Raw genomic sequence first — 25,187 nt, 5'->3', positions numbered from 1 at the left:
AAGCTATAGGAAGGTATTAATCTGCTTAACATTTCTAAGTACATCATCCAAGGGATTTTGTTTTTTTAATCTTACATATGCTCAGCAGAGTTACTGGCAAAAACTGTACATTTTCTCCATTTCATCCTTTCAACATCAAATGGTAAGCAGCAAAAATTGGATCAGACTTCAAAGACTATGCTGTGCTCCAAGTCACAGAGCGACTCCTCCATTTCACATATTGAATTCGAGCAGGATATCAAAGTGCTACCAAAGAACCTCAGGTCCTTACTAAAAAAGAGTCTCTAACATCTGTAGAAAGTGAAGTGCACAGACAAATCACCTCAGGGAGCAGCTAGCATTTATTCTCAGCAGCAAATTTCCAGCCTTTTGATTCTCTTATTCACTGTACCTCCCTGTCTTTCTACAGAACTAAAGTTCTTAGCAAGCAGGCTTTTGTCTCAAAGACTTCAAAACATCACTAACGGTTTCATGTTCAGATGGCTACGCCAAGCAGCCACGAACACATTGCAGAACTGTGGATTCAGGAATTTGAAGTTATAATGTGATGTTATTTTAGAATATAAACTTGGTAGTACCTTTTTTGTTTGTTTGTCAAGAAAATCAGGCACCACAGGAGAAGACTGGTTACTGGTTTGCTGCCTAAAAGCAAAGCAAAAGAAAAAATTTAGTTTAAATATTATAATTTCTTCATTCTTATAAAAGGTTTACTGGCATACACATTTTTTGTTGATTTTCCCTTTTCCCCCTCCCCCAATTTCTAAATATGCACATTTGATCAATTCAGAGAAAACACAGACCAGTCCCATTTCCTCTTCTAAGGCAGAGCATGTTATTAAACACAATATTGGCTATGAGCAATGAATTCGTCATTAAAACTTTGTGGATACGTGCAGAGGTGTAAAACGAGTTTGTGAGAATTCTATGAAATTGAAGTAATTTTTTAAAATTAATTTGACAAGATTTTACATGAAATATCTTTTTCCAGGGCTGTGAAAAGCTTTTTTCACAGAATTCAAACATAGACACTCAAAATTTGTCTAATGAGGAAGGAGTGAAACACACAGCTTCGTGTTCTCCTAAAGCTATTTGGTTCAAGCACAGAGCAAGGAGTAAGAGTTCTTAGATTCTTTCTCTATATCTGTTATTATTTTACTATCACATTATGTCACCATACAAATATTAAAGGCCAACTCCTGCTCTCGTTAATGCTAATTAAAGTATCATAAAAACCTTCTGCAGGGCCTGATCCTTGTTGGCAGGCCTTTGAAGTCAATGAATCTCTTGAATAGTAAAGTCTGCCCAGACAGAACTTGCTCCAGCATCTTTAGTTACGCAAAACCAAAAAAGGACACTACCAATTTCATTTGATGGATAAAAACCTGAGGTTCACAGAGATTATTTGATATGCTGATGGTCCTAAAACAAGACTAAAAGCAAGACTTTCTGATTGCCAAAACACGCCTCAGCCATTGCATCATTACCCTCCAAGCCCCTCGCAACTTCTCTGAAAATACGATTAATGGCAGTTGTATTTCTACTTACAGATGAAAATGTCTGAAAGATAAGTTTCAGTCATAGATTTTGGTTCACACATATATATCACAGCTTTTTTCATCACAGATGAGGAAAAGCTTTTCAAGGTACTAAGTAGCTCATTCATTTTTACACAGTTATTACAACTGAATACATTTCCATCCTTTCAGTCACAGTGGGAGGGGGGAATATAAAGAACAAAAATTGCTTTACTGATTAAAAAATACAATGTATGTTATCTCAAATTTCATTTTTTGTCAATACTTACGTTTCAGTTTGCTACATTACTTATAAATTACTCATGTAACAACAGAACACCATGTTGGACTTTAAAAAGAAAAGTCTGGCGGCATGGGCATTTTACCTTTCAAAATACACCTTTAAAATGTACCTTCAAATTAAAATAACACTAGTGAAGGACCTGAAGCATTTTTAGACTATTATATATTGAATTTGATAGCTGTACATCACCATGCATATGTATTAGATAATACATTTATTCTGTGACATCCGCAGAGGCTACCAAAGCATTTCAAGCCTTATTTGCAATAGGGTTTAGGCTCTTAGGTTAAGTTTGTCTGAACATGTCAACCCAGCTCAGGAGCATTGACTTAATTGTTTCAAACTAATCACAACAGCGACGGCATCACGGTTGTCAATAACCTGTTTCAGGGTGCGGGAACAAAACGAAGCATTCATGAACATGGTAAACATTCGACTTTTCTGTCATGTTGCAATTTCATGAATGAAGTTTGGCTTTGCTTGTCATGTTTGGGGAATCTAAATTCCCCTTTATTCTCTGACACTAAGAAAGAGAAGGAAAACATTCTGACTAATCTATGGTTTGAATTTAAACTGGTGTTTTCCTTGGAGGAAACGGAGGGATCCGTTTTAAAAATGCATTCTCGTTTGATGCTGGCACACTTCTTGTACAGGAACATATAAAATATGTCTAGAACTGTATTCAACATTGCATTTGTGCAGATTTGTAAAGTTCTTTATTATTATTGCTCTTGTAAATATATTATTTAGATAACCATTTATTTAGTGGCATTAGTTAGATAACTTGCCACTTTTCCCAAAAATTACTCAAGCATTTGTTGAGATGATTCATTTCCCCATTCCCCAATATTGCAGAAAATAAACCGCATACGAGCTAAAAATCATAAATAATCCTCAAATATCACTGTAGTGGACGTCAAAATCAAAACCTGCGGTTAGATCAGTATGTTGCAAATGGCCTATAATGCCAAGATGGACTGAATCATCACCTAAATTTAAATATTCAGATATTGGGGTGGTTTGGATCTGGATCTAAATCTGCAGCTTGAACTAATCTCTACCTTCTATAAAATGAATCTAGAATTTAGTATGGTTTTGCCAGCACTGTAACTTTACCAGGTCTAGAAAATTGTCTAAATGTTTAAAGCACGAAGGTAAAGTTAAGCAACTTGCCTTCTGTAGAGCTTAAGCTAACAAAAATCAGCCTCTGGAATTCTGAAGCCCTTAGACCCTGACCCTCTGTCAGGATCCCAGTGGTTCCATGTTTCCAACTAGAACAATCCTAAGTTGGGTTGTGTTTGGCTGAAGATACCCCAACCTTCCACAGAACCTACTGTTGCTGATACAAGGATGCACTTGATGATTACTAGCTTTTACTCATGAGCTTTTCGTTGAATTTTCTACCCCCTGTCCTGTTGAGAAGGGGGAGTGACAGAGTGGCTTGGTGGGCACCTGAAGGCCAGCCAAGGTCAAGCCACCAATGTCAAACTGGCAGGGAACACTTCTGAAAACATGGCATCAACTGTAGATGCTGAGCACCTTGAAATCAGTCTCTGAACTATTCTGAAAATCTGGCTAGCATGCAATATGAGAAATGCAATAGCAACAGGAGGGCAGCTCGGCAGTAGTTCATATAAACCAATTCGTGAAGATAGCTGACATTTTCAAATGTGGCGCCTGAGGCTAATTTTAAGGTGTTGGGTATTTTCAGGTATCTTTGAAGGAACTGCTTGTCCTATGGTTTCCAAAAATTTTTATTTTCCACATTTGCAGGAAAGCAGCATTTGGGTCAGAGCGATGAGATGCGGTCAGCACACTCACCTGGGAAGGACGCAAGAGATCCCGGTTCATGTGCCTGGTATCAGTCAGGCAATACAACAATTTGCTGCTGAATGTTCAGCTACTGAGCTGTAATACACCTCAGTCTTCACATACGGACTGTCTACAAATCACTCTATTAGCAAGAAACACTGACAGAAAGAAAAACATTGATTCTTAGGGTCTGTCTACACATCTGTATAATGTATAGCCACACTATCCTTAGCACTGAAAGCAGTCAAACAATAGTGGCATAAAACTAGTAGTGCAGACTAATTTTTGCTGGAGGAAACCAGCTAGTTTTGGAGTTATTCTGGCCGTTACAAGTGTAAGTCATGGAATTTGGACTTTCGTCATTTTAATGCTTTTGAAAACGTTAGAAACATTCCTAAATATTCCACTACAAAGAATACAGCATAAATTGCATAAATAACGTATTCCTGAACAGAACAAATTTAATCCTTCCAGCTGGGTAGATGAAAAATTCCAAAGGGATGGGGAGGACCAAAAGAGAAAGATGACAAGGAAAAATTCTGCCCAAATTTCCATTTACGCCTTTATAAATCATGAGTAACTATTTGAACTTATGAACTGTAAAGTAATTTGAAGCTCACATGACAGCAGAATCAGGCCCAACGTGTTCCACCACTGTGTGCCACAGGAACTGCAGATCTCCTATTTCCATCACAAGCAATAACCTTACTGCTTGCTATGATTACAAATAGGAAAGTGAAGCAATTAAAGGAAAGCAGAATGTCTTTATACCAGCTTTTACTGTGGAAAGAAATGAAAATCCATATTCAAAAGATGACTTATATAAGAAAACATAGTGTGGTTTTGACAGAAACTGAAATTATCCAAGGAGGAAATTATGGAGCAATGTGAGAAAGGTGTAAGCAGCAAATCACCAGGACCTGATTGCATGCATCTGAAGGTTCTGAAAAAATTAAGTTTAAAATGTGGAGATGCAACCCTTTCAAGCAGCTATCCAGGAAGTACACTAAATAGTGATTTTTTTTTTTCCTTTTACTCAAAAGAATCCAAGGAAGATTTTGTTCTTGGCTAACTGATTGAACCTCATTTTAGTGAGAGACAAGCTGCAGGTCAAGTCAAAAACAGCACAGCAGAAGACAGAGGAGTTTTTACATGGCACAGTTTAATACACTTTAAGCCAGTTTCTGAACTGATCTGTGCTCGTGTGACTGAAATCTTGTTTATTCTCCACACTCAGTGATACACAGATACGATGCTTATGTGCTAGCCCACCAGTGTCCATGTAGGTGAATCCACACTGCATGCTATTTCAACAGGCCTCCAGCTGTTGCAGAACATTCAGAAATGAACATTGTTCATTTTTCATGCACAGCAACAACTCCGTTGCAAGTAAAGCTGACCCAAGAATTCTGTTAGAACTATTTTTATTCTTACTCCGTACACTGCTGCAGCAATGGCTGCTGGCATTAAGGTGCTATAAAAGTGGCTGACTTGCAATGACAAACCCACTGGCACAGAGACGTTACATTTGAAGAAGTCACTCTGTGTTTGCAAATCATAAAAAAACCTTGGCAAATCATTTAACCCATCCACATTTTCAGAGAAAAATCAGCTATACCTACTTTTTTTTTTTTTGTCATAAGTTTGTCTAAGCTGATTTCCAAAACCTACAGTGATGGAGGTGTCAAAACCTCCCAAGGTAGCCTACACAGAGCTTAACTCGGCTTACCATCAGTGAGCGGTTCTTCATGTCTAACCTAACTCTCCTGTGCTGCAATGCAAGCCTGGTTCTCAATGGAGAACAGCTTGTTCCTTTCCTCTTCACATCAGCCTTTCATGACCGCAGAAGTGATACCATGTGTACCCTCAGTTTTCCATTTCCCTTAGAGATCTTCCCTTATCATGGTTTCTAGGGTTGTCATCATTTTTGTTGCAGAGGGACTCGCTCGTTTTCTTCAAGCGCAGTGTCTAAGATAACAACACTAACTGAGGTCTTGACAGTGATGAGAAAATGTTATGATGCACATGTGAGGTAGAAAGCATCCTCATTGCGACCACCCAATGTAAACTCTGGAGCAGGGTGCCGTTACTGACTGACATTCATTTTGTCGTTCATTACAGTCCATGTACCTCTGTTTCTAATTCTAATCCTGTCCTCTTAAACCCTTGTAACCATCATTCACTTAGTACTGATACAAATTTAGTAATCAGATTCTGCTTCATCAGTCAAGCCATTAATGAGTAGAAATAGACCCATTTCTGGAACTTGACTTTCAGATGCGTATTTCCTGTAGAACAGAGAAACACTGATAATTTGTCTTTATCTATAACTTTCCAAACACCTAAGTTGGTACGCCTGTGTAGTTTTGTTCAGGCTTTATTATCCAGTCTTAATTACCTAAGTCTCATGTGAATGTCAAGAGTTTTACTAAAATTAACGGTTTCTGAGAACCTATGCTGACCAAAGCATGAACGTGATACCAACTACCTAAAAAGAGAAAGATGTAAGGAGAAAAAAATCACAATGAATTCAACACCAGAGTGTAAACTGCTGTTGATGCCAAGTATGTTCTAACACGCGTCCTTAACACATGGAGCTCCATAAGGGAACAAAGGAGCAAGGGATACTCACTGACACGCAGTTATAGTTACAGACATAACTGATGTGTAACAGTCACTACGTGAAAACAACCCTTTCTGCTGTACTGCATAGTATAAGGCCACTGATCATGCACATAAAGCTAATTTATATTGTGATATTTATCAGTCAGTGAGCTACGGTTCAGTGAGCTAGAGAAAAAAAAACAACCAAACAAAAAAACAATACAGGAAGTATTTTCCAGGCTAAGTATCAGATCAGTATTATTTAACACAATGCTCATTTGGGAGGGAAATGGATAAGAAGATGGTGGAACATGCAGGTTACAGATGATTTGATGAGATTCTAAAGGGATTTAAAGATATTTGAGGATGACAGCTCTGTCTGAACAAGAACATAAACAACGTCGCACAGATTGAGGTCCTTAGTCACTGAACTGTAGATTATCCTGCTAAGAACAAGAACATTTATCAAAAATATATTCACTAGAGATCTGTCAGTCTAACAAGTTAAAAATCACAGGACGTTTTAGAAAATTGCTTCTCCCTTTCCCACAGATTATTCCTAATTAGCTCAAGAGATTCCTAACACTAACTTGAAATGGTAGCTGTGCTGTTGCAAAATGCAGCATCTTTGATTTCATGCGATGATCAGTTGTAAAATGGAGGCAGACATGAGGCGAGGCTGGTATCTGTGCTGGCCTCGTGAGAGAGGGGACCCTGTCACACTCCTCTCTTCTCTGGTGTCTGTTTGGCTCTCTCCAGAAGTGTAAAGCTGCTATTCAGCAAGGTTGCAAAAAGGGGTCTGAAGGGTTTTCACTTTCCTCATTTGAATTTAGTCTTGGCCATAGAATCATAGAATCATCTAGGTTGGAAGGGACCTTTCAGATCACCTACTCCAACCATCAACCTAACTCTGACAAAAACCATCACTAAACCATATCTCTAAGCACTGTGTCTACTCATCTTTTAAATACCTCCATGGCTCTTCAAAATAACTCTGCCCTTTTTAAGTTTTGAATGAGCTACTTTGGGAAAGGATTTGACTGTGATTGGTTCCTTCACACCACACAGGCCTGTGGGTTCCTCTCTGTGGCTGACAATGTCAAGAAAAGGCAAGTGTCACATACACAGACTGGAGTTTGGAGGGAGAATTCAGACTTAGTGTCAGTCTCACAGGTATATAATTAATCCTATGACCCTTTTTCAGTAGGAGTCCCAGGGCAACGCCACAGCTCTGTGGAACTCAATGGGAAAACAATTTTTCAATGAGACAAAGCCACTTTTCTGCCAACATTTACATTATTTTCATATACCTATTTCTATTCCTATCAGAGATATTTGCCAATTCTCAATGTGTCTTCAGTTACTTGTGACATCAGCTTCATACAGGCAAGATTTTTGCATTTGAACACAGTTAATACTGGTTTTCAAGTCAAGCATATAAATGCAGGAAACATCTAACATGCAACGTTAAATGAACTAATGTGTGCATTAAATTAGCATCTACATCATTTATTAGTTTGAGTTCGCTAATGTCCCGCATTCACTGACTGAAGAGTCTGAACTAGGTGTAGAGATTAAATTTCCTTGAAGGAATTCAATTTTTTAAAGTGCCCTTTTCTTCTGAACACTTTAAAAACTCATTACTTAGTAAAACTGAGTGCTTTATGTATAATACTCTAACTCCTTTTTTTAACAGATCTTTGAAAAAGCAGCAGGTTGTCATACATTTAAATGCATAGTTATATTCCTGTGCATACAACAGAACAGAACTGCATGGGATTTTGCTTTCTGATCCTAAGTACCTTTAAGCTCATTTTTCATTTTCCAAAACTACCGGTTAGAAAAGAAATGAAACGAAAATAAAAGAAATGAAAAGACAATTTTATTATTCTATACTTTAGGTTCCACAGTATGTAAAGCCACGGTGAGGCTGTCTTCTCTAGGGACAGATTATCAGCTACTGTGTTCAAGATCTGCGCTATTATTCATCAGCTATCCCGTTTCCTACAAGTTTCCTGTATGACTGAACAGCCATATGCTTAAAACACAACAGCCCAGTAACAGCTACATGTAGAAGTGAGGCTTGATTTATGGGAAGTTAAGTTATCGGCTTTAGTCCTAAGATTCTGAACATCACCTGTGAAATGCTGATCATTGTCAAGTCTCGCTGAAATCACTGGAACCTGAGGCACTGCCGAGAAATTGATAGGATTAGGCAAATAATCTGCAATGTTTATTGGGGTTAAATTTGAGAACTGCCAGCAGTAATGGCAGTTTAGCAACTCCAGGCAAAAGAAGGTATGCGTTTATTTATCTGTCTGATTGTGCATAGCAATCAGGACTGGGGGCAAGACCTGGACGGTCAATGTATTTTTACATGGGCACCTTCAGGCCAGGTATCTAAAGGCATTTAGACATTGATTTCAACATAAGTTCAGCAGCTGAATATCTTTGAAGGTCTGTATATTTGTGCTTCACAGACCCCAAATTCACCTCAACAGTTACTGAACTATAAAATCCTCATGAGCTCAAGGGCTGTACAATTAAGTAAGCTGTACCTAATCCAGAAAAATACATTTGTTTGGAGAGCAACAAGGAATTCCAGAATCAGCCTAATGCAAACAGGGAAAAAAACCATTCCTGGTTAATTATACAAAAAACAGGTGAAGGAAAAAGTTTAAATAGGCTGTGTGCCTCCAAAGAAATCCAGGTGAAAGCTCTAGATCACTAAAAAGAAAAAAAAAGAAGCCTATTTACATTGTAAATAATTATAATTTGGGATGCCAAAGAAAACTGATAATAGGCAGCTTATTAGCTCTTGCTTTTAACCATCAGTGCAGACTGAAGAACAAATGATCGTGTGATCAGCAATAGTTCTAAAGAGATCACAAGATACACACCCTTTAAACACTTAAGAGACAGAAGGAGCTGCATGCATACAAAGGGAATCATAAATTAGGAAACTCATTGCCCCAGTGAGCAGTGAGGCAATCCAAAGACCAACCTATGATGGTAAATGGCAGTGGGCTCACTCTTTTCCCTGAAAATCATTACCAAAAACATTTCTTTCTTTATTTAGTCCTTGTCCAATGGCCTGAAGCTTTTTCTTGCTGAAAACAGAATACTGAGATTCTGGAGCACTATTAACCTACAAGAATGCAGGTTGGTTACACCTGATCAAATCCTATAATAGTACACCAGAGCATGCAGAAGACATTATTCTATATAAATCAATCAAAGTTAGCATGGAAGTTAAAATAACTCAATGTTATGAGCATGCACAGAGAAAGAAATATCATTCTGGAGAAGTTAATGGTTATTTCCAAAAAATACCTTCTTAATGGAAGGTAGCAGGAATGGCAGCATCTAGTTACAGTCAAGCAAGTCATTGATTTCCTCAGAGAACTCTCAAGAGGTATAACAGAACCTGCATTTATATGCTATATGGGAAGCACATAAAATAACAGAAGTAAGAACTGGAAGAAGCACTGGGATGTCCTGATGCCCACGCCACGGGAGAGATCTCATAACTCTTAGTCACTGAAACTTGCTAGTCAAAGGGATTAATCCAGCAAAAGCAGCCACCTCTCCTAGAATACTACTGGAGAGACAGACTTAGACAACAGCTAAAGATATAACAGATCCCCCTTGCCTCTCACGTCCAAGAAAGTGCCAGAGGGACATTTGTCTGGAGTGACTCCATTGGTAAGAAAGGTTAAAATACCCGTCCTCTACAAAGAGGAGGGCACCACTACTACGGTTTACAGTATTCCTAGGCTTTCTGTCAGTGACTTGTCCATCTGCTTTTTACAACTCTTTTCCCTGTCTCATTGCTGGTCTGCATGGAGCTTTACAGACACAGAAGGGTAACTTTCTACTCTTGAGAATTTAATAACATGCACTGCAATCAATTCTGAAATGCTGAGCACTTGCAATCCTGTCCACAACCTACGGTCTTCTAGGTACTTCCGAGAACTGCACAGAAACAGGACAGGAACCCAAGACAAACAGCACCACAAATAAATCTAACTCCGCTAACTGGGAGAACACCGAGATGACGAAGCTGGTGGGGGGACTGGCTAACCTACAGGTGCTCAACCTCAGAAAATGCCAGATGCCTAAGAGCTGGCTGAAGCATGATGACCCATCTGCTTCTTTCGGATCTTATTGTGTGGAAGATGACTTCTGTTAGATAATAGACAGCAAAGGATTCAACTCACCAGTGCTCTTCACAGCCAAAATCAGAAGTAGAGCAGCTGCTCATAAACTGAGGATCTGCTACACAGCCAGTACTGTTTTTCAATCTTGTGTAGTTTTTCCGAGCAATATATCCCCTGAAAACTAAAAAACATAGTAATGAATCAGAGAAAAATTCTGCAGAGCCTGAAAGGCAGACTGGCACCTGGCACAGCAGTATAGAGTTGAATGCCCTCAACTTCTACTGACCCAGCGGACAGAAAGAACACTTAGCGCCTCACAGGTGTGGCTCCAGTGGTTGCAATGTTTACAACAACTGGAAATTATACAGGTCTTTACACTCTCACTGTTACAGTGACCACTTGGCACAGCCCACACAAGGAAAACAGACCTCAAAATGAGAACACGCCTAATTAAAATAGGAATCCAGCTTAGAAAGTATTAAAATACGTAGCAGAAAATCACTGCCAAAACGGTTTCTTTAATCACAACCCCCGTGATTTGAGCCAGTGAGAAGTTTAGAGAATGAGAAGTTTTATTTGCTTTAATTGTGGCATAGGAGGGTGGGGAGCCAGGGAGAGAGATACTCAATTAAAAGTACAACTATTAATAATGTCTTCTCCTATTTTTCAATTAACTGCAACCATAATAAAACACTTAAAATACCCTTCATACAAATAATCACGAAAAAAATCCACAGAGACTGGAATTTATACTGCTCATAAAAAAAAAAGATCTGAACAAAACAATCGCTAGAACTACTACATGAAGTAGCACGCATGCAGCGACACGAAATGGTAAAGAAAATGGCAATGAATAATGTTTTGAAGATCTCTGCATCCTTTATTTCCATGGACTGTCCCTGGATTTGGGTACGAAAATAACTCAGTTACTTCTATACTTTTATCTGACATGAATTTGCTTGAATTCTTGACACCTGTGAGCAGTTAATAATAAAGTTCCAGCAAAAACCGCAGACAGTGATACATGCTGCACTTAGGACAAAAGACTAAAAATATTGCAATGTACACTTCAACTCACAAATTTTTAAATTTTGCTTCTTGTAGGGTTTATTTCAAGCACTATTTTAAGTAGAAATACCTTGATAAAAGGGGAGAAAGGGCTGAATAAGGAAGAAAGTACGTACAGTATCAATGCCATAGCTGAAGTGTACAACAAGCAGTTGGTGAATAAGAAGGCTGAGGGCTGTGAGGGAAAGGAGCTGTTTATTAGTCTAGCAGGACTGCAACTTAAACAGTGAGACAATATATAAAAGAAAATGAGAGCTAAGATTAAGAAATACAATTTTGAGGGAAAAAAAAAAAACAACAACCCTGTCCAGGAAAAGCTTTTAAACACACTAAACACGTGCAAAAGCAGAGTCAGTCTGGGGACTAATTACCCAAAGGAGGAGGAGAAGAGCCCTCTCATTGGGGTTCCTAAAGTCCAAGGTTAAATATTACAGCGGGACGTAGGACAGGCACAGAAATGGGGTCTAGGGAAACCTAATGTAGGATCAGGGTCAAGATAACACTGTAGATTACAAAGGGAAATCAGGAGATAGAATAAATACAGAATATAGAATAAATTGAGAACAGAGAAGTTGATCATAAGATTAACAAGTTTTCCCTGTATCTAATGCCTCTGATTTTATGAAAATACTAGAAGTAGGAATTACCTACACAACAGAGAATAAAGACCCTGTAGAACTTGCAATCCCTCAATTATTACCAAATTATGAGATAATTGATTGATTTCCCTTTTCTTCCATTTAACTGCTCTTACAAATTTAGCTCCCCATTCATGTTGGGGTTTTGTGAGTAATAAAAAGATGGTGGTGGAAACAAAATAGAGCTACCTTGATTGCATCTGCTCTTTCCCTTAGGAAACGGCTGTAACTAATCCCTTCTTTTCTATTTTAATTCCTGTATAGTGCTAACGGTCTTCTTTTCAGCCACCTACCTCCACAAAAATACGTGGTGTCACACTTATTTGTGCAATATAAGAAAATTAAAACCATCTGAACAGTTCAAGCTGTGGTATGCAATGCACCGTAACAGTCTAAGCATTTCAGTGCTACTGAGGTTTCCAAGGTAAGAAGCAATAAAAATTGCCTTTTAATGAGAGGTCACTAAAATAAATAACCATTCACTTTACAGAAGGCATGACAGAAGTTGGGCCTGCTGAGGTGTTGTGCCGAATACAGAGCTCAGGAATCGTGAGGCTGAGAACTTTCTGCCCTTAATAATCAGACTGGAAAAGTCCGCCTGTCTGGCAGAGACGAGGCAAACATTCACTTGCCCCACACGATCAGGCTTCCAATCCTTAACTATCCCCTACTGACCAGACAAGGAGCCTACTCCGGCATTGGCAGCAGAGACAGCTGGCCAGCAGCCACTTCTCTGCAGCTGAAACATGCTGAGTATCAGTCAGCCGATGGACTACCATAAAGATAAAGAAGCACTGAAACAAATGAACTAACAAGATAAACTTCAGTTTTATCCTTAGTAATTTCTCAGCTTTCAGCAGTTCTTTGCATGTGTGTCTGTGCCTATAAAACCAACCCTGAGACCTACTGTGATTTTATTTTTTTCAATTCTTTTTCCCAGAGACTCTTATTAATGTCAGCATAACCATTTTGGTCTTTCCCTCATTCACAACAAATAACGTTCTATATCTGATTTAATAAACATAGTGTTTACGCTGTCTTTTGTTTTATAACGTATTTTCAACATCAACTCCTCTTCAACTTAACCTTTCTGCAAGCTGGTTTCTAACATTCTTCTAGAATACTTTGAATCTGACAGGTAAACGGCTGTATTTTTCCTGCTTTCCCTTTGACTCATGGGATAACTGAACTAGCAGGATAAACAAACTTGTCTCTCTCTCAAAAGCTTCATCGAGCATCAGTAGGACTGCATCTTTTCAACATTTATTAACTGGATCTATAATGTTTCAAAAGAAATGCATATGCAGAGAATTCTGCTGGGGGAGTCTGAGAGGCTGGGAAGCTGCTCCATCACAGCAATTTGCATTACTGACTGGTGCTGGTTTTGACACTAAGCACTTGGCTCAAAGAGTGTGAAATTAGCAGACTCATGTTGCTACTGCTCCATGAACAATCACTGCATCATTGAAGAAGAATGATTACCAGCTGTCACCTCATTTTCACCTTATCCAGTCTATATTCCAAACTTTCCAGCAACAGTATCTTTAACCCTGATCTTTACAATAGCCAAAAATGACAGGATCTGAAAAGCAGCATAGGAACTGAACTTAATTTTAGCACTGCTATTAGTAACTCGGTGTTAAATGTTTTACGTGCCACAATTTAGGACAGGAATTTTACTTCTTGTACTGATCAATTCTCACACAAAGCGAGTTTTCTGTCAGCTCCAGCACCTAGCCTTCCTCAGGGAGTCTGAAATTTGGTGTCTTGCAGTTAAAAACCTTTATTTTAAGGTCTAAGTACGAAGGCATATACATTACACGCAATCTTGCACAATTCCAGATAGGAAAAGTCCAGGCATTTTCCCTCTAATTCCCATAGGAAATATATAGTTACAGAGCAAATTATGAAGCACAATGTAGAAAGATCAAAGCTAAACAACCACGGGTCTATACAAGAAGTCTAAAGAAAGGAGATGAAGTAGTATTTCAAACAGCAGAAGGATTCATTCTCAGTCGCAAAAAATCATGTTAAGCAGACATTTTTCACCCAGACACATTTTTAACCTATAACATCACCTATAATAACATATAACAGCAACTTGTAAATGAAAGCTCATGCTTGCTGAAGAGAAGATATCACGGTAGTTTGTAATCAGAAGTTGATTTGCTACGAACAGCATATCACTTTCTTAATTTGCCTAGTTAAAAGAGCATTCAGCCGCTTAACTAACAACATCTGAGAGGATTTGGAGCCCATGAATCTGATTCTTCGCTCCATGCCAAATTAATTCTAATGAACAGTAAAAGGGATGGAGAGTCACATCCTTTGCTGGGTCCGATGAATACCTCCCCTCTTTCACCTCTCACTCTGAATAGATATTGAGTGATGCCTGTTTAATAGCAGAAAAAAAAGCCCTCTTGTCTTAAGTTCTCTGGCAGAAGCATTACAAGAAAGCAAGTCATGAGTTCTCATGTATATGCAGTAACTACCAGTAACAAGCAGTGACTATTAGGAAGAGTCACCATGGCTGCTATCAGGTCTGGTGTCACTGAGGCACATCACCACTTGGACATACGATTTTTAATTACTGTGCGTTGCAGTCTCTGATCTTGAGACTTGGTCAAAGAAAAAAAAGTGAAGATGACTGTGAAGCTGTTTGTCAGTGTCAGCAAGGGAAAGGAACAGGTTTTCCAACATAATGTTGGATAACATATGTTGTTGTCCCTTCCTGATTTTTAGCAAGGGCATGAAATCCAGTAGGAATGGCCTCCTTTTCATCTCCTCAAAAACAGGAGAGAAAACCAAAAGGAAACGCGGACATATTCACATCAACAGAGCTCAGCCCAGAGATGGGGACGGACTACAGGACTTCATACTTCAAAACCATAAAGCCTTCTCACTTTTCCTAATGTATTCCCTGCACATGAGCAGCAGGCTTTTAATGGTTACTAGAGATAGATACTGAAAGTGAAGAATTACTGGATGCCCTAAGCTAGTACAGAACATAGAGAGACGGAAGAGTAAAGTTAACCAAAGCTGTGCAGCCAGTACAAACCAGTCTGGATTACCCAGAATGTGAAATCAAGTTAATACAAGGTTCAGCTGCCATTAAGAGAAACACATACATCTCTTCAATGATTCTTACACTGACAATGTAGTTAAAAGGAAGAAAATTAATGATATAAAACCAAAACTGGATCTGCTACTTAGCGGTCATTATTTTCAGGAGAATTAAAAAAAAATATATATTTTTAGATATATTTATAAAGTGCTTAGAAGTTTTTGGAACATTTTACTCATGCAATTCTTAGATCTACACAACAGTATTAGCCAAATACATGTACACACACATGTACATAGTGATATAAATAGAGGGATAAATATAGGGTTTTCAAGAAATACTTCCTTGTCTTCTATTGAAGCCAACATTAAATCTTTGCTGTTGAAAATCCCAAAGGTAACACTTTTATTAAAAGCTTACATTGATTATAAATGTAAAATAGTAAATTACAGCTGTTCTCAGGCCCTCTTTTTTTATTATATTGGAGTAAATTTTGCCAAAAGCACATGTTAGAGATATATAAATAGTGAGCAACGCTGCAGAAGTTACAGAAAGAAAGCTATTTACAAAGGGATGCTTCATCTGGCTTCCTTCTGAACATCCATCACTTTTTATTTAAAAAAAAAAAAAAGGCGCCCAAATCTTGAGTTCTTGATAAAGAATTTTCCAATACAATGTGACATATGGTGAGTGTGCGAGCACGTGTTGGAGGAGGAGATGGTGGCTCAATGGATTAGTCATTTGCCTTTCACCTCTGGAAGCATAGTTAAACTCAGTCCTGACCAGAGCTGCACAGTATATTCCAGATGGCTAAAGTGGGCCTAATTAAAATGAATGCAGTGATGTCACCTCGGATCTAAGTGAATCGCATGCACCACTCATTTGGCATTTTGGCAATGTCAGTTCACAAATGAAATAACCAGATTAAAATCCTCCCTTAAGTCTTTCGGGACAACAGTCACACTGCATGGAAATACATGCTATTTATCATAACTAGAAAATATACTTTTGTAATTGTATTATCTGTTGTTTTAAATTCTAATTAATTCATTATTCTAATACAAAGAAACATTAAATGAGACTTGCATGTGAGGTAAATCAGTGCAGCAACATTTCAGTCAGATGATTCAGTGGATATACACTGATTTAAACCAGCTGTGAATCTGGCAACATAATTTTAAAAAAAATCTTAATTTTAACAAAATATTTTTTCTTTTATGTAGATGTAAATCAAAACAATACAAATCCCAGTTACAAAGAAATACTCAGAAGTGCAAAGTATTGTTAACTCAAACATTTTACACAAAATCATTCTTTACATTTCGTCTGTAAGTTAAAAATTTGCATTTTCCAACCTTCACAGTTTGGGAAAGTGACTGGAAGAAGCAGGAAAGACCTTGTGTACCCCATGTACCATTTTAGCCATGAGTCTAATATCATCTGTGCATTCTGAGAACCTGCAGTGTAGATACATTGAAGCAGGGCAGCTTTTTCTTCCCCACCTAATTCAAACTCACAAATGTTTTGTTTCCTAGCAAGGGTGTTTTCCCCCCTCCGAAATAATCACTTTTTTTCATGTAATATAATACACTCAGGAATTGTATCCTCATGTATATTGTGAGCGTTGTTTTTTTTCTAAGTTTGTTTTTTCTTCCAACATTTCTTCAATGGATAGTGAACTGCTGGGCCCACAGAGATCTCCAGACCACCAGCTCATGTATTTGAAAGGCATCTGTTTATTTTTAAAATGCAAATGCAGCCTACCTCAAAGACTGACTTGCAAGAAATGAACAATCTGAACAAGTCAAGAGGTTTCCAATCAGGAGCTGTGTTCCTCCTTTATATCAGGCTATGATCACTTGCTGTCAAAACCACTTAAACAATATCCTGGAATCTGAATGAAGTCCCCCTACAATTAAAATGAGCAGGATAATCCTGCAAGAATTATTCAGGCAAATCATTTTTCACACAGTTTAAAGTAATGATAAGGTCATTTACAAAAGAAATCAGCGCCTTTGAAATGCTGACTTGTAGACAGAGGACTGCCTGGAGGAGGGCCATAGATAACAGTGAAGACTGGCCTCCTAACACTACCCTCGCAGTCTTTGGAACTGATTCTGATGAAGAGAAGGCCCAATAAGGTTAATACCCCTACTTTGATCTCTGTCAAAGCGTACCAGCAAGAATTAATTTACATTTCAGATGAAAAAGGTTGACAGCATGAAAAGGCATCTTGTTTCTGGTATGTGAATGTGCTGTAATAGATCGGGAATTCTGAAAGGAAGTTCTGAGGAAGCTAAAGGGATAAGCCGAGCGGCTGCTTTTATTGGGAAAGAGATGAAAGGAAAACAAATTTCAATATGCGCTGTTCTGTAGAAACATGTAAGCCAAATGCTTCCTAAATTTCAAGGCCTGCTTGAGAGTGAGGGGGGAGGGAAAGGAGAGGGAAGTACATATATTTTAATTATATGGTTTTGCTAATGTCTGGATGACAAATGCAGACAATCTATCTCACTGCCTGAAATGGCTCATTTTTAAGAAAAATACAAAGGTGATCATACTCCCATTTTACTGAAAAGCTGCCTTGAGCTACACACTCGCAGTATAAGATGTGCAGGGAAGGGAGAGATTTGGAGTTGCTTTTGTCTCCATGTCACTAGGCACTTGGACAGTGTAATGTAAACAACAGAAAGACCATCAGTATATTCTAAAACCTGGAAAATGGCCACCATTAGCAAGCATGAGCTTTGATTTGAAACACAGAATAATTAGCAAGTAGAGAAGAGAAAATGGGCACAAAAAGAATTTTCAAATCGAAAGTCCTAGATACAGGTTTCCAAAGGCAGACAGAAATGTGTTGAGAATTATTATTATTAGACCCCTTCAAATGCAGCGCCAAAGACGGGAGGAGCAGACAGCCTAATTAATACAAAGGTCCACTGTGTCACTCTTAACCCTATAGTCCTAATGCTTATTCACCCAGACTGACCACTGAAACTGTCAAGTGCCAGGTTACAAAGGAAGACAGTGCGTGTGTTGGTGGGAAGAGCGCTAACAGCATTCCTCCAGCATTAGGTCCAGAGGGCTCAACAGAAGTGTCCAAATTCAAGGGCATGGGTACGCTCCCACTGCCTCTGCTCTGCCATGTTCAACGCAGCGTCTCAGAGATGGCAGGAAGGAGCACAGCTCCGAATCTCTCCCATGTGTGCAAACAGTAGAATAGATCAGTTGCTTTCTCTGAAGAGCCAGTAATGAGCATGCATGTCCTACATGCCGAAGAAATTTGGCTGGATAAAACTCTAAGGCAGAATGTCCCCTACGGTCTCCAAGTGACGCTGCTACACACCAGCTTCCCGCTGAACCGGAAAGAACTCTCATCTTAAGGAACTGGTAATAGTGGAACAGCGATGGGTCAACTATTTTGCTTTCCTTTTTACAGCAAAAGGCTGTCGTAAAAGTCACAAAATCAAAGTCCAAGTATGACCAAGTGTTAACGTAGCAAATACTCCAGAAAACAGTTGCAGGAGGTACTTTAAGATCTGCTCTCTGTGCTGTCATGAAAACAATAGAAAGTGACAACACAAAGGACAGGAGGAAGGGGAAAGAGTGCTTATGCAGTCCCTCAGTGCTTGTTGTAATGGGAGAAAAAAATTCTCCTTCACAGTTCTCCATTTAACAGAATATTCTGCATTTGAACCTAGAGCTATAGTTCATGATTCTACATAACAGTATGCATGCAAAGCTATAAATTATTATTTTATCTTAAGTTCATTTCTGTAACTAGACTGGTATTCTACTTTCTACTGAAAGTCACAGCTATGCTTAATTTCAGAGTAACAAACTTAGAGAAAAGAAAAACAAATGAATTTACTGGAAATGGCTTGAGAACAAAGTAAAAGAATACTCAGCACACATCTTTTTCAGATTGACGTTAGACTTTATGATACAGAATAGAGAGGTGACAAAACTTAAGGAATTATAGCACAGGAAGCTGGTAAAATAAAGGTGGTACCTTGGTTTATCTGTAAACACATTTGCTACAACTCATTTCTGATCGACTACAGTCTTTCAGCCTGGGGTTGGACAGGGGAGGTGTATTACACTGCATCATATGGAGGCTGCTTCATATTGGCAGCATCTGAAAACACCATTGAGTTCACAGCACTGGTTCTTAGATTTCCATGCCATATGGTACCCTGCTCTCTACTAGAGACCTACACAGCCCTACGGGCCTGTTCCTCCAATAATCTCTTTAAAGTTTATTCAAATTCATATTGATATGGCTGCATAGGAGTCTGGCAGAGAGTCAAAAGATTGGCCAAAGCTGGCAAACCCAGCAAGCCGTCAAAACAAAAACCTGTCAACCTGCCAAGATTAAGGCTTGACACAAAGACAGAAAAATGTATGTCCAGTGCTTCCCATCCACGCTTTTAGTCAAATCAATCCAGTGCTTCATACCAGCTCTACATATAGTTGAACCATGCTGACTGTGCTCAGAAGAATCTTAACATCTTGACAGCTTTTAATCAGTATGTTTTGCTTCCAGAGAAGTACTTACAAAAAGCCCAAAGTGCCTGATACCTGTCACTGATGTCATTTGATACTGAAGAACAGATGATCAGAAGTAATGCTTTTGATAGCTTTAGTTCGGACTGCAGGTATTTCTCTTGGCTATAAACACTGACACATGAAATCACCCCAGCAAAATAGGTGTTGGCAATTGAAATAATGTTTTAATTACCTGCTTGAATATGTATAGCAGCATCAGTTCTTCTGTTCCTTATTTCCTTGTACTTCCTGCGAGCTTCATATCCTCTCCAGGCTAAAAATACAAAACCATGTGCTGGAAATTACATTTATTTAAGGAAGTGCTACAGCGTCTACAGAGTCAGAGATGTGCTGGAACTTTCATCCCTTCTGCCATAACCACTCCAGCCCCCACCCCCAGTACCTCTTTCCCGTCCACCCACATGTTGAACTCTGGGTTCACGACTGCAGTATTCACATCCCCCCAACTTCAAACACTGCTTCACTCATCCAAATTTTAATTGTCACCATGTGCTCACTTATGTCCTCATCCAAAAGGCAAAGGTGCATGATCATGTCAGCACAGGAACTCCCCTCCTCACACAGCTCCCCAAATTTGATATAAGGAAGCCTGCTAAATTACTGACAATGAGCCTCTCAGGCCCACCCAGCGATGTATGTTATCTGGAATTCTGGTATACATGGGGGTGGGGGGGCATGCTGCTGCATTTCATTTATGTGCTGCATGCTAGTGTAGACATACCTAACACTATTTGCATTTTGTGCACAAGCATCACATCCAAATTACTAAAATATTTAAATAAAGACATTACCAAATACTATGATGACACCTTAGAAGTAAATCGATAATATTTGCATCAATTAGCTGGACAGAAAAGCACCTCCAGTTATTTTGATTTAATAATAATCTATTACAAATGAATAAATAATGTACATGCAATTTAACAGCTTGAAAGACACTCAATGAAATAGGGAATGTGAACATTTACCTGACTGTATGGTAACAGCACTATTTTCTCTTTTCTCTTTGACTTTCTTGTACCTCCTTGCTCCAAGCCATCCCTTGATATAGGCTTGCATGACCACCACCCTCCCTATAACTTCTCTCAGGAACAAATTTAACTGCTCTATGTGGTAATACTTTAGAAAAACCTGAAATGGAACAACAACAAAAAAAAGTATTACATGCAGGCAGTAACATAACCTCTTGTGTTCTGCCTTTTCATTAGGCTTGGCTTGCGTCAGCCTATTTTAGGGCACTAATGCTGAGAAAACTTGTAAAACACTGCTTGCTGATACCACAGCAATCTTGTGAATCAAATATTTGCTCCCAGTGTGCTGGTGAAATTTTATTATTCCACTGATTATAATCACCCCATTGCAAAATAAACCACATATTTACCCCCTTTACAAAGTAAATTGGCCAGGAGGTTATTTTCAGGTATCAACAATTTTGAAATATAGGCTTTCTTGACAGTGGGAAGGTAAGTCCTGGGTTGAATTTGTTCTAAGACATAATATTGTCTAACAGGAGTCTGCTTCAGGAGGCAAATCCTATGGGGTGCTTACATACACTTTATCTGGGTCTTGAGCAGGAAAGTTCTCTTTGTTTTTCCTTTGTGCACTGTAAAACAACTCAAGATACTGTGTAACATCCTTTTACACCAAGTCATTTACTCCATTTTAAACCATGAGCAAAGGCTCTTGACAAAGCCAGCATCTGAAACTCCAGGCTCGCAGATTAGGCCAGCGTGTGAAGTTTCAGTCATGCCATGATGAAGAGCAGGAGGAACTTGAGGAAGGCACCACCACAGCAGGCACTGTCAGAGGTACTATCCTTATCAAGGCAGCCACGTGCAGACTGCGCTTTGGGGAGGTACCCAATGCATCCCTCCTCTTGCAGCACTAGCTCAGCTGGCTTCGGAGGGCACCTCCGTAACCTGGGGGGCCAACTGGAGCACATTCCTTGCTCTTTTGTTCATTCACACAGTACTTTTCAAACTACTATTAGACATGTTTTGCTGAAAGGATACTATCCTGAAGAAAATGTTAGTGCCCTCTACCTTGGTTTTCCCAAGAATCCAGTTGTCTAGTTTAGATTTCTCCAAAATGGCAAGACAGTTTTCTCTGCTACCAAGGGGAGTCTCGTGTGCCTTGAATGCAAGGTAATAATACCTGCAAAACAAAATGACATAGAAAGAATTGACTTGACAATCAACATGTACTTTCACTACTCTTTCTCTAGCTCAGCGCTGCATCTCTAGAACTCATAGGCCAAATTCTCCCTTATACTCAGTCTTCTTCATAAATCATGACACAGCTGTCATGAACAGATATTTGAGTGTATGCATGGTATGGGAAAATAAGCAGTACCATAGTGGTGATAAGGATCTGCTGCATTCTAGAAATCCCCAGTTGGTGTAATTATCCACAAAGTCTTTCACAAACCAGCGCAACTTTGGAAATACTCAAGGTTGCTCTGAATTTTTCAGATGAACAAGGGAATGAATGACAGGGAGAAGAAGCAAAAAGTGCTAGAAATCAGAGTAGTAGAAGGGAAGGCAAAAATAAAACCTTTTGCATAACATGTGTAAAATAAGTACGCCATCTACAGAGACACATAACATACTTTGGCCCAGTAAAATCTCACTGCAAGTCTGCAAGTTTTGTTGAATAAGCAGGTGCTCCCTGAGGTGTTCAATGGGCCTTTACAGATTTCTGAGTGGGAGAAAAGTCAAATACTAGCACCAAAGAAAGAGAAAAGCATTAAAAGTTATTTGTGACCTGGTGCCTGTTTCCTATGAGAAATGCCCAAAAAGGCATTTCAGAATCTTTCGATATTTTAATTACTGGTATCGGTCACTTTTTTCCACAAAGAAATGTAAAGGGCCTTGACATTCTTTGGGAACTATAAATCCACATAAGTTGCCCAAGGCTCTTGAGCTAGTAACAAGATCCCTCCCGTCAGTGGAACTCAGCGGAGCTTCCCATTTTCCGTATGCCTAATAGAAAGACTGAGGATTCTCAGCCAGCACTGGGAGGGTAGGCCGCACTATGATACAGTGATACTGATTGATTATCAAAGCTGCAAGGCTGCCACTTGTGTGAAGAATAAAGATTAGTTTACAGTAAAAACAATTCTCATATCAATCTTCATTTACAGAGAGCACGATGCTCAGACTGCATGAATACCTACCTGTCTTTTGCACCTCCGGAAGAGGTCATATATATGCATAATTAAAAAAACCTGGCATTACTATCATATCAGTGCTGATGGTTAAACAGAATTAACAGCTATTTTGAAGAAAACCCAAGTGATTTACTCCTCATATGAATGTAATAATTTTCTTTACTCACAAGGATTTCTGTGGTAACAGTAGGTTTGTAAGTCATTAGGCATGTCTTTTTATATGTTTGATTGGGATAAGCAATTAATTGGAACGATTACGATCAATTTTAGTGGCCTTTGGAGCAGGCCCATACTAAACAACATTGACTTTTCTTTTGTCCACATTCCCTTGCAAAGAACAGCCCCTAACAATTACGTGAAACAACATTGTTGCACAAATAATTAATGAAAAAGGGATGCAAACATGTTTGAACTAAACAGACATTAACAATGAATCCAGCAATCCCTACCTGTAAAGTGACCATGCATTAATGAAGAATGGTTTTATAGTATTTAAGTAACTCTTCTTGCAAACAATTATGTTAAGTAACAGCAAGAACATGTGCCAGCTAGTTTACAAATTTAAGGTTATTATAGCACAAGTAGACCGTTAGATGGTAACAACTGCCACCTCAGCTCCCATTTATGAACCACCAGGTGTTGTCTTGGTCTTTATTAAGTTACAGTTCTACAGGTGGTACTCTATTTACATTGTGTTTGGGAGGATTTGGCAGGTTGAGCAAACCATTCGCTTAATTATTAGCATGTGAAAGAGGCATCAGATGTTCTTTAAAACATGAAGAGAAGAATCCGACCACTGAACCTCAACGACACATTCATCTGTAGCCACATAGTGGCAAGAAAATATCCCACCTCGTACTGAAGAAAATATGGAGAAGCAATTAGAAAGAAAGGAATAGCACAAGACTTTTTTTTTTTTTTTTTTTTAATCAGGGGAATATGATTTTCAAATATTAGCTCCAGTTAATCTCTAGATACCAGCTCCAGTTGTCACAAGAAAGAAAAAAGAACCACTAAAATAGTCAATAAAGATCAAAGGGGAACAAAATGATGTCTGAAGGCAGAAGCACTGGAATCAGTCCTGGACCAGAGACAGAGATATTCACCCACTGGAGAAATTGCCCACTCTGAATAATGACAGGAGATTATGTATTAGTGAGTTATTTTTAATGCAAGGACTTTCTCAATAACATGATATCACAAATTCTTTAGCCAAGTCTTTCAAAATACTGAAAGTCATGCCATTTAGCAGGTATGGAGAAACACAGTGCATTTAAAAGAAAAAAGTACGTTTCCTCCACCTTATTATGAACTTAATGATGCCAGTTTTCACAAGACAAACGGAATTATGAGTTGCACTAATAAAACTCAGATTTAAAATATACATGTCACAAACAATTTGTGATAGCGTGCAATTTCAACACATACTTGACAGATACATCAGGGAAGTTGCACTAATAGTAAATTGCTGTTTGCTTCAAAAGCCAGGTCAGATAGATAGCCACGTTATTTACACACGTACGTAACTTAAGCAGTTCCTTTCCTTAGAAGGAAGGAAAGATTCAAGTGAGGGACAATATCCGTTTTCTGGTTGTTCATATATCTTTTAAGGCATGTTGTAGTTGGGAATTTTAAAACCACAGAACAGTTTTTAGATAGCACTGATGCAATAAAATAGTCAAGGAGGATCTCATAATTTTTGAATCTTACTGTCTGATCAATGACATTCTAATTACTTGAGAAGCTGATTTTTTATTTGTGAGAGATACCTGACTAAAAAATATTTTTGAGCTATTCAGTTTACATGCCTGACTATACCATTTTGTTTATGACAAACTTCAGTATCTTTCAAATGTAGTACCCTCTCCATTAGCTCTCTTTCATGATCTAGGATGTAGTTGCTTTCGGTACTCAGAAAAAAACCCATAAATAAAACAAGGCCCATTTTTCTTAACAAATGCTGTTTAAACAATTTTTTTTAAATAAATTTACATTTATCTGTCTTCTAAGAAAGCAAGCCATTCAGAATGATTGTGATTTTACAAACCATGGGAATAACTTTAGTTTCTGTATGTAAATATATTGTCGCACAATATTTCCTAAAAACTTCCTCTAAAAGGTGTTCTTCCAAATGTTTTGATTGATCCAACCACCGCACAGCAGTCTCCTGTAACCGGTTAAACACACTGGGATATCAGATTTTCAACATCAGGCCTTCAGTTCCTTTTTAGTTATGTTACCAAAAATGAGGCAGAAATGACTCAACTCATCAGAAATAAGGTCCA

At 38.6% G+C, this 25,187-nt stretch overlaps 1 protein-coding gene across 1 annotated transcript in view; it reads right to left on the bottom strand.

Moving 5' to 3' along the window:
* The window catches only part of MYO3B (myosin IIIB), a 193,217-nt gene that overhangs the window by 43,547 nt on the left and 124,483 nt on the right, over positions 1–25,187 (bottom strand). Inside the window, exons 26-30 of the mRNA XM_054208150.1 lie at positions 21,776–21,887; positions 20,702–20,864; positions 19,906–19,986; positions 10,455–10,575; positions 579–642 (exon numbers count right to left, since the gene is read on the bottom strand). Of these exons, the coding sequence (XP_054064125.1) occupies positions 579–642; positions 10,455–10,575; positions 19,906–19,986; positions 20,702–20,864; positions 21,776–21,887 (541 nt within the window). The remainder of the gene's footprint in view (positions 1–578; positions 643–10,454; positions 10,576–19,905; positions 19,987–20,701; positions 20,865–21,775; positions 21,888–25,187) is intronic.

Source organism: Rissa tridactyla, chromosome 7 (genome assembly GCF_028500815.1).
Source record: "Rissa tridactyla isolate bRisTri1 chromosome 7, bRisTri1.patW.cur.20221130, whole genome shotgun sequence".
Lineage (NCBI taxonomy): Eukaryota > Metazoa > Chordata > Aves > Charadriiformes > Laridae > Rissa > Rissa tridactyla.
The sequence above is the reverse complement of the archived record's forward strand: the minus strand, read 5'-3'. Positions and strand labels throughout refer to the sequence as shown.